Source organism: Colletotrichum chrysophilum (genome assembly GCF_026319265.1).
Source record: "Colletotrichum chrysophilum strain AFK26 chromosome Unknown scaffold_28, whole genome shotgun sequence".
Taxonomy (NCBI): Eukaryota; Fungi; Ascomycota; class Sordariomycetes; order Glomerellales; family Glomerellaceae; genus Colletotrichum; species Colletotrichum chrysophilum.
Window position 1 is genome coordinate 125,622 of NW_026517315.1, and position 10,139 is coordinate 135,760.

At 56.4% G+C, this 10,139-nt stretch overlaps 3 protein-coding genes across 3 annotated transcripts; 1 reads left to right on the forward strand and 2 right to left on the reverse strand.

The window, feature by feature from the left end:
* Window positions 1-4,001: 4,001 nt before the first annotated feature.
* COL26b_004567 (uncharacterized protein) lies at window positions 4,002-4,334 on the forward strand (the record flags this gene model as incomplete). Its single annotated transcript, XM_053177441.1, has 1 exon — window positions 4,002-4,334. One exon carries the CDS (start codon window positions 4,002-4,004, stop codon window positions 4,332-4,334), a length of 333 nt encoding a protein of 110 aa, XP_053038555.1.
* Window positions 4,335-5,180: 846 nt separating this feature from the next.
* Window positions 5,181-5,798, reverse strand: COL26b_004568 (uncharacterized protein; the record flags this gene model as incomplete). Its single annotated transcript, XM_053177442.1, has 1 exon — window positions 5,181-5,798. One exon carries the CDS (start codon window positions 5,796-5,798, stop codon window positions 5,181-5,183), a length of 618 nt encoding a protein of 205 aa, XP_053038556.1.
* A 960-nt stretch (window positions 5,799-6,758) lies between these two features.
* COL26b_004569 (uncharacterized protein) lies at window positions 6,759-8,660 on the reverse strand (the record flags this gene model as incomplete). Its single annotated transcript, XM_053177443.1, has 3 exons — window positions 6,759-6,899; window positions 6,948-8,047; window positions 8,096-8,660. 3 exons carry the CDS (start codon window positions 8,658-8,660, stop codon window positions 6,759-6,761), a joined length of 1,806 nt encoding a protein of 601 aa, XP_053038557.1.
* Between the last annotated feature and the right edge of the window lie 1,479 nt (window positions 8,661-10,139).

The following is a 10,139-nucleotide window of genomic DNA, read 5'->3' on the forward strand; positions in this document are numbered from 1 at the left end:
GACTGGCAGCGAGGTACTCTGCAGAGCACCTAGTGTACTCGGTATGCAGTAGGTACTTTGATCTGAGGTGTACCGTATGGCCCCCTATTGCAGATAGTGTTGAAGGACGTCTAAGCGGGCCTCTGTGAGTTCAGCGTAGCGCATCGTATCTCCGTGATAGCGGCCACAGGCGTAAGCCGGGGCACAGGCACGATAGGGGCTAGGCTCTCGTCTCCTGTCTCCCCCTGTCCGTGGTGACTTGAGCGAGAGGGAGGCTGGAAGGGATGGATGGATGGAAACGTATGTGCGTGTGTCTGCATCGGGCTGTAAGCGACGATGGGTGGATGGTAGCGGGCGGTGATGGCTGGTGGTGGCGGGTGTGTGGACTGTATGAAGCCAAGCGGGCTGACTGACGTGTGGACGTGGACCGATATCAGCAGATAGCGGCATTGGCTTGCAAGACTGCGTAAAGTAGAGTCGGCAGCGGCGGCGAAGGCGGTTGTGCAAATATTCCTGAATGTGATATCTGGCAAGGCGTGGGTTTTGAGGAGTCGCGCATGTGTTTCTTCAGCTGGTGAGCTGCAGGTCGGACGCATGCGGCCAACAACGGGAGGCGACAATGGGCGCCGGGGGTCCAGACGCGGTGCAAACTGCAAGGTGCAAACACTGCGGCCGGGGCATGGGCTTCGGGGCATCCAGACTTAGCATCGGGGGATATGCGACATGGGACGGGGGAGCAGGGCGGAAAGAACAAAGATTGGGAGAAACAGATTGGTGGGTGGACGACGTGGTGGTGTGCCAGGGTGAGGGTGATGGATGATGGTTGGGAGATGGGAATGGGAAAGGCAGAGAGGGAAACATGGCATCCACAGGACTGGGTGTCGGGAACGAAACCCAAGGCAGGGCAGGGCAGGAGGCCCGCCGGCATAAGGAAGCTGATATGCCAGACCACACCCGACATCCATGAATGGAAGGCGAGAGGGAGGAAAGAAGCATCCTCCATCATCAGGAACGGCAACAGCGACACGCGATGTCCTTTCTTCCCTTGTTCCTTCCTTTTTTTTTTTTTTTTTTTTTTTTTAAGGTTGGTGAGTCTGTATCAAGGGGAAGGAAGGCACCTCCATCGTCGGGTCGGCCTGGCTGACACTGCACTATTGAACACCAGGCTGTTCCTGCCACAGATTGATTGCTTGCCTGCCTGCCTCGCCTTACAGATAGCCGTGGACAGCAGGAAGGGATGGGAGAGTACGTACCCGGCCCCTCCGTAGGTAGGTACGCGTACCACAGGAAATGTCCGAACGGGAAGGCAGATTTGACGGTGGATGAGGCGGTCAGCGGTCCTATTTCTGGCATCTACGCAGTACCTACGAAGGCTCATGTGGCTTAGATGACTGGTTTACCTACCTACCTTACCACTAGGTACTTTACCCAATGGAAGGTAGAAGCAGCATAGCAGAGCTGCCCCCTTACCAGCTCACCTCAGCTGGAGACCCCTGGGGAAAAGAAAAGGCTGGTCGCAGTCCAGTCGTCCGTCCTAAGACGCAGGAACTGGTCTCTTCTGTTGGTAGGGCGGCTGGGAATGGCGCTGCACTAGACATTAGACACAGAGACACGGAGCTCTAGATCTCTACCTTGGATCTCGCGCCGCCTGTCACTGAGTCTTCTCTCAGTGGGTACGCAGGAGGGGGGGGGAAAACTGGTGCAAGAAAACGGCGGGCATGGATCGGCCCTGAAGATGTGTACATGCCTTCGTACTACTGCATATCAGTAAGGTATGGGAGTGTCTGCCCAGTGGGCGCTGGTCTGGCCCCTGTCCCGGGATCTCTCCAGATCCCTGACCTGCACATGGCTACTGTCTGCGTGCCGTTTTCTGCTTAGCGGACAGCCCGTCTCTGCGAAGTACCCGAACATCGGTCTGCGACAATCGCCTGTGTGCAGCGGTTATTAGGCACGATTAGGTAACTGTGACTGCTGCTGATGCTGATGCTGATGCTGCTGCTGCAAGTCGCTCTTTCCACATCGCAACCTCCCGGAGAAGGGCCCACACAGGGGAGGAAGTTGCCCACTCAGGCGCACCTTCTCCTGATCTCGTTTGAGATTTGGGCCGCCTTTCCCAGACAGGCACTCACTCCCTTCCTTGCTGCGTGCCTGCCATTGCAGCCGGGCTCATTCACTGCAGGCAGCCTACACCCTCTGCACCTTCTGCACCTGCACCTGCCTGATCGTCACTGGCCATAGGTCACTGACTGACCCAACCACTATCTTGCAAGCAGGTACGGTTCCGTGGGCGGAAGGAGGCTACCTTGATCGAACGTGGCTGCCCTCCTTCGTCACCTCCCGCCCTCCGTTCCTGCCTGACTTTTGCTTAGTGCAAGTGAGAGGTACCCGAGCCGACCGGCCTGAGTACCTATTTTACCTCAAGTACCTGCCTTAGGTACCTGAGTGAGATGATTAACAAATCAACCCCGATGGCCACCGGTTCTCATCTCTGCTAGTCTCTCTTCAGCGTAGCCTTAGCCTCTGCACTGTCTGCAGACGGGAAAGGGTGAGGTGAGGTGTGTCTGTCACTGGTGCAGTGAGGTGAGGTACCTACCTGGTGAATGCTGTCCCTGATGCGCTGCTTGCCTGGGCTGCTTGCTTGCTTGAATTAAATTATTATTTGCTCCCTGCCTGCCTGCCTGCCTTCCTTCCCGTGTCGTGTCCCATGCTCCTTCCTGCCGCTCTTGCTCTTGCAATTGTTCCCTCACCTTGTCTCGCTTGACTAAGGCAAGGTACCGCCTGCCTTGCACTTGCACTTGCACTTGCACTTGCACTTGCTCCTGCTTGCTGCTTGCCTTACCTTACGTCTCCGTACCTACCTTACCTTACCTTGCCTTGCTCTGTGCTCTGCCCTGCATTGCACTTGCTGCTCCCCGAGTCGTTCATTCTAACCAGAGTCTCGACTTTCTTCATCTCCATCTCCCTCTCCTCAATTTCTCTCTTCTCCTTTTCCCGGACATCACGCTGCCTTGCTGCCCACCGCATCATCGTGCCCACGACCGTTTTGCACCCGATACGACCCAGTCCCCAGTCGGGACCCATCGATCGTCCCCCCCGAACTTCAATCTCGCCTGCGCTGCCCTCTCTCACCTCCCATTTCGATTCCACTCTGACCGACACACTCTTCGCCAACAATCCACCCGGCACTCCTCTCAACCACTCAACAACCTCAAAACCCTTCTCCAGTCCCCGTCGCTGGTCTCCTCTCGCCTCCATACCTTACCATCAACTGTAGTGTACGGATACACTCCAGAATACGCAATACCGGCCACACCCCCCGAAGCGATCGAATTTCTCCTCTTCTCGCCCACCCCCGGAGCCCCTACCGACACCTGTCGTTGACTCCCGTTGCCGCTGCCGCTGCCGCCTACCTCACGGTCTTCCTACCTACGCTCACGCCGCTCGCTGCTGCAAACCAACCCAACCCAACCCGCAGAGCCCGCTCGCTCTCTTCCGTCATCCCAATTGCGCCCTGCACCTGTCTGCCTTGGTCCGACAGTCGTGAAGCAAGCCCCGGGCTGTGGAAACTCGAACCATTCTCTCGTCAACGAACTGGTCCGGACGGGCACTTTGACGAACCTTTTCAAGCAGGGATCCCGCTAAAGTCAAAAATTACAATGCCCACCTCACTCGATTCCTCTCGTCCCATCATGGCACCCTCAGTACGTTCTTCTGTCTCCTGATGTTGCCTTTCACGCTCTAGCCCTCACCTGCCTTGTCCTCCTCCTTGACATCCCTCCCGTTGGCTGCTTTGCTGGCTGCAAATCCGTCCATCCCTTCTGCTCCCTGCTGCGCCTCGTCCTCGATCCCTTTTTTGGCCTTGTTGGCTCTTTGACGCCGCACCTCCCGACAGCTCATCCCACACGTGGACCTCCTCCGTTCCTGCTGCCGCTGCGCTGCTACTATCTTAATCCTTACTCGTCCCGTTCGATCCCCCCTTCCTTCCATCCCCCTCTTCTCTATCCTACCCAATACCGCCCAAAATGACCGCCGTTCTGACCGAGACTCCCGTTCCACAGGTGCGAGCCTCTGTGCGATACAGTACCTACAGCATGGCGCCCTCCTTTGCGAACACCGTCCAGACCACCGACTCGGCTCACGCTGAGATCGCCGACATCGCGACCGGCCTCGACCGCATGGAGAACAAGGCTCTCAGCTCCCAAAGAGTCACCCTGAGCGAGGAGAAGACGGCCAACATGAGCAAGCTGGCCCTCGGCGCCAAGTTGGAGCGTGCGCTGGACCGGAGAATGAGCAGCCAGGACGCCGTCATGCGCCCCCGCGGCAAGACCTTGACCGAGAAGACCACTGCTGCATAAGCGACGCTGCGCCATTCGTCACTCAGTCAATCATGGCAAATTAAAAGAAACGGCCGCCAGAGTCCACGCTCAACACCAACTCGAATGTCGACGAGGGACCAGGGCCGATGAACAGCGGCCGATAGGATCAAAAGGATGAATGATTATGTTTCCGGTCCTGGTTAGGGAGGAACAGAGGCAGGCCAGACCGGCAGATGAACGAACCGGCCTTGCGAAGCTGTCGAGCCGAATATCAACCTACGGACCTGCGAACGGTAGCAAGGGAGGATAATGGGAATAGCGGCTGCGAACATAAGCACCCCCTCACGCATGTTTTGATTTGGTCTGTTGGGATATCCAGAGGATGTCGGAGCGAAACGCCATGATGACATCCCACGCATAGTGTTTAAATGGTTTACTACGATGCTCCCCCTGTCCACGTTACATACCTTTTTCTTCTTTATTTCTCGCTGCGAGGCATGGCTACCACAAGATGCGACATGAATCACGGCACGGGGTTTTTCTTCCTCTTCCTCCGCAGACTTGGGGTTCATAGTCATGGTATTGGTACATGTGGTATACTACTAGAAATGCTAAACGACCATATCTCCCACGTTGGTCGGATGCTCACGACGGCCATGTGACCACCATATGATGTATGTGTCCACGGAAGTGCTCCTCCAGCAAGCCTCGGTGCGCATGCGACAGCCCCTCGGCAGCGATCTATCAGGATGCGCCCAACTCCCAAGCTCTCTGCCCTCGGCCTGACTGTCCTCCGCTGGCATGCTTGTGTCGCACGTTTGAAGCCCTCGCGACGTCTAGGTGCCTGATCAATCATAAAGAAGTTCCTGCTCCAGCACCTCTCCCTCAGGCACTCTCCTTCTTCTCAATCTTGGCCTCAATCTCCTTCAACTGCGCAACCAGCTCGCCCTCCTCGCCTTCGTACTCGAGCGCCTTGCCAACCCACTCCCTCGCCTCCTCGAGACGGCCCATCTCCATCAGACACCTGCCCCTGCGCCACCATGCCTTTGCGTTGCCAACCTTCCTCGCCTCGACACTCGCCTCGGCGTCGACGGAGCCCTCGGCCCACTGCTGCAGCGCCATGTGCGCCTGCGCGCGGTTGGCGTACAGGCTGGCGACCTCCTCGCGGACGAGCTGCGAGGGCTCCCACAGCGGGCGGGTGAGGGCCATCTGCAGGCCGAGGGTGTAGAACTTGACGGCCTCGGCGTACTTCTTCTTGTGGAACTCGGCGTTGCCGGAGTCGCGGAGCTTGGAGACGTTGGCGGAGCGTTTGGGGTTGACGGGCATCGGCGGGGGCGGGACGCCGTGCTGGGTGGTGGTGTCGGAGGTGACGAGGGAGCGGTGGAGGGCGTTGAGCTGGGCGAGCTCGGCTTGCAGCGCGCGCGAGGAGGAGGTGGAGGAGATTGCTTTGGACTGGGGGTCTATTTGGAGGGGGAGGAGGTCGAAGTGTGTGAGTTCCGACATGTTGGGCGGTTTTTGGTGGTGTGTGATGTGTATTAAGGTGGGTGAGGTGTCTTTCGTCTTCGGGTATCTTTTTTGGGTGGTGAAGGCGACCGTGTTCGTGACGGCGTGAGGGTTCGTTTGCTGTTGTGGTGGCGGTGGTGAAGACAAGAAAGAGAGAGGTTGTTTGTTGCGAGACGAGCGAGCGGACGCCTGGGTGGTTAGTTAGTCGGTCGCTTTGCGCAGGACCTCTTTGGGGGAGAGGACACTTCTCCGAACGTTATCCTTATCGGGCTTAGGCGGTAATTGGGTCACGTGCTGATAGTGGGATTGACCGAGCTGACCGAGGTCGAGCTGCCTCACCTTGATGGCGGCGAAGAAGAGAGACCTTTCGTTCCGGGTGTGAGACAGCTTTGATCTAGCATTCCGATCGCGTCTATTGTTCCATTGGTTTACTCTCGCGGTCGGCTCATATCTCATTACGGTGCTTCAACGTACATCCATCGGGGAGCATGTCCACATCGTGTAGCATCTGTTGGTGTAAGTCGTGAAGCTTGCGCTGTAACAAGTGTACGTCCAGCCAAACTCATCCCTGGCTTACGGTTCTTGCATTAAAATAGTCGCAACTGCATGTTTTGGAGGCCTCACTATGGGGGCGAGTTCAAGCGATAACACTCACATCGTCCTCCCAACGGCTGCCCGCGAGACCCGAGGTGAGCTGCTAGCAGACTTTGTGTAATCATCACCATGTTGCTTGGCCAGCGATTTGAAGTCACTCGATTCAGACCCATCATCACGAACCGTCCATGTTTTTGAACATAATAACTCCTTCGTTCCTTTGGTGACAGTTGATGCACCGGCCCATCAGAATGCTATCCCGCCATCCAACCACGTTGAGCGCCATGTTGAGTACCTTTTCCCCAGACTAAATCCAACAAGCAGATATCCAACCCAATGCTATACCTCATCCCAAACATCCAGGTCTTATGTCTCCTTGTAATAAGACTTGTTCAGGCCCTTCTCGACGGCCGCAATCTGCAGCGCCAACGGCAACGAAAACTGGCGGCAGTACATGAAGCTGCCGGTCATGTACCAGAACCCAGGCACACCTGTTGATCGCCACCACTGCACCAGTCAGCATCGAACTATCATTTCATCGAAATATCAACTTACCCCAGACCGCTCCTGCTCTTCGTCCAACTGCCCAAACTTGCGCAGCCTCTTCGATACCTCTGGGCCCATCAGCTTCTCAATGGTCGTCGTCTCTTTTTGGAACCCGGTAGCAAGCACCACGACGTCTGCCTCAAGCTTCGTTCCGTCAGCGAGGACCAGCCCATCCTCCACAAACTCCCGCACCCCCTCCTCGCATCTCTTGATCTTGATCCGACCGTCAATGATCATCTGGTTTGCCCCTTGGTCAATGTAATACTGGCCCCCCTTGATGAGCTGGTAGTCCGCCAGTCCGTACCCGTCGTCGCCCTCCTTCAGCGCCAGACCGGCCTTCTTCAAGCCGTCGTGGACGACCTTGTCGTGTGCCGCCATCATCTTGGTCAGTCCGATGCTCATCTTCCGGATGACCGCCAGCGGGATCGCGTTGCCGACGATGTCGGCTTCCTCGGTGCTGAGGCCGGGGATTTCCCACAGCGCAAGCATGAAGTTCTCCCAGGACTCGCGAGAGATGGAGTAGATGGCCCGGCGCTGCATCATCGTCACCTCCTTGGCGCCGTGGGCGACAAAGTCTGCGGAAATGTCGTGACCGCTGGTGGCGGAGCCGATCACCACGACCTTTTTGTTGCCCACATCCTGAATGCCGGCGGCGGACCTGTGGTGTTTGGAGTGGTAAATCTGCCCCTTGAAAGACTCTTGGCCCTTGAACTCGGGCACAATCGGTTCATCTCCAAAGAGGCCGGTGGCTAGGACGACGTGCTTCGCGGAGAGCGTGCGTGTTCCCTCTGGCGTCGTGACTTGGACAGTGTACTTTTTGGCAACTTCATCGTAGGCGACCGTTGTTACGTCGGAGTCGTACTGGATGTCGAGACCCATCAGCTGGCCGTAGTGCTCCATGAACTCTGCCACCTTGTCTCCGGTAAGGAACCTGGGCCACGTCTCGGGGATCTTCATGTAGGCCCAGTGATCCGTGTAAGTCGGCGTGTGGAGCGTGACGCTCTGATACCTCTTCCGCCAGGAGTCTCCGAGGCGAGAGCTCCTCTCCAGGAGACGGGTCTTGATGCCCATGTGCTGCAGTCGCGCACCGAGCATCAGTCCAGCTTGCGCTACCATACTGTCAGTCACTAATCTTACCAGAGCTCATGGCAACTCACCTGCGCCAACGATCAACACCTGCAGTTCCTCTCCGTCCGTCCCATTCGTCCCATTGGTGGCCAACGCAGGCGGCACACACGCAGCCCTCTGCTTCTCCAACTCCCTCTGATAATCCAGCCTCTCGAGCTGCGTGAACACAGTCCAGGCTTTCCACTCGCCCACACCCACATTCATCAGCTTCAGCAACCCCTTCCCTTCTCCGTGAGGCGTCCGGAACGTGAACCCAGACTGGATCCAGATCTGCCCGCCAAAGTCGACGAGCAAAGGCTGCAGGCCCCCGAACTTGTTCGGCTCAAGCTCCGAGAGACCGTGATCTGCGGAAGAAAGGTACGCCGCGATGGTCGCCTGGCCCTGTTTGCATGAAAAGTCCCATGACAGCGCGACGATGTCTCTCCACCAGCAGTTCTCGATGAACAGGTCGGAGAGGGTGAAGTTCTTCTCGGCGAAGCGCTGCGAGAGGGTTGTCAGCCAGGATGTTGTTATTTGCACGGCGTCGACGGATTCTTTGGTGACGCCCGGCTGGAGCTGGAGGTCCGGTAGCTCGGGGAGTTTCGTGCCGTCCATGATGTCGGTGATCTAAAAGATGCAAGGGGGACGGGAAGAGGCGCTGAAGAATAACACCGATCGTGCGGTCGAGGGGGCGGGCGCAGCATGACTTACATGGAATTTCCGCGCGGGATGTACATAAACCAGCGCGATAGCGTCCGATAGCTTAAACGGGCCAATGCCGGGCTTCTCGACCGCCGGGCGCCGTCCCCGCAGCACGTCTTCATTGGCGGGGCGTCTTCGTCCCACCCCGAGTTCGGATGGTTCCCGGGGGGCGAGCGTTGAAGGCTTTTAAGGTTGATGCAACGTTGTGGCATGGGATAATCTTATCTGATCATCCCCCACCGATGATCGCGGGAGCAGACCAATTGGACAAGGGAGGAGGATGGCGATGGAGGGCAAGACCGGTGGGATGCGGTGGTAAGCGGCCGAATTATGTAAGAGATGGACGTGGTATTTGGGATCGGAGGGTCTTGGCGAGGGGACGATGGTGTCTGCCCCTCATCTTCCATCTGTGATGTGAGAGATGGGTTCATGAGAGTGTAGTCCGTGGCATGATGTTTCGAGTTGTTCTCGTCTTATTGAGCCGTACGCAGACTTCAAGTAGATCACAAATTTCAGCATGAGGGGAGAAATAAGCACCGAAAATGTCCATGGGGTTCTCTTTCCCAGCGACATCAGTTCCTCTTATACTGAGTCATTTCAATTTAGGAAGCTTTTCCATGTGAATCCAGCCCTCGCCGAAGGAACTTGTAGACCCCCGAATCGCTCTCGGCTATCCGTAGTAAAGCAACGTCCCGCCTCACGTCCTCTGAAGGACACTATCCGCATTGTTCTGGATGGTTATATTGGTGTATCAAAGCCTACTCCAACGTCTTCCCAAGTATCGAGACGGTTCGCAGCCTGATGTATGTGGCATCATGAGATGCCAAGTTGATGTTCTGAATCCGTTTCTTCTGACAGTCGTGCAGTGGCAAATGAGATCCGCCATTCGCCTTCTTTACCCCTAAGTCATGAGACCGCCTATTTTCCTTGTGCTATACCGACTCCTTTTCCTATGGCTATAATCTACCTTACCGTCGTCACTTCTATTATCGTCGTCGTCGTCGCTACTATCGTCTCCGACAGGAGTAGTTCAGTACACAGGAAATATAGCCGCGCACACACTGTACACAGGAAAATTAGCCAGTCTCTAAGTCATAATTTCAACGACTGTTACCAAGCAAGGCCAAGGGGAGAAGAGAGGTAGGACTGATTCGACTCAGCTACATGCAGCTTACAATTCTGTCTTATCGTATTGAATACTTTCGCTTTCCTGATCTGGTCTACTCTCATACATTCCTGAGACACTTGCGACGTAATTTTCAGCACTGAATCCAACCAAGCCTTGGTTCTCGTTCAGCCAGATGCGGGATGCCGTCCCGCTCTTGATTTCACGCAACACTGAAAGTGGCGACAGCATGATGCTAACACAAGCAAGGTTTGCGCAACCAGACA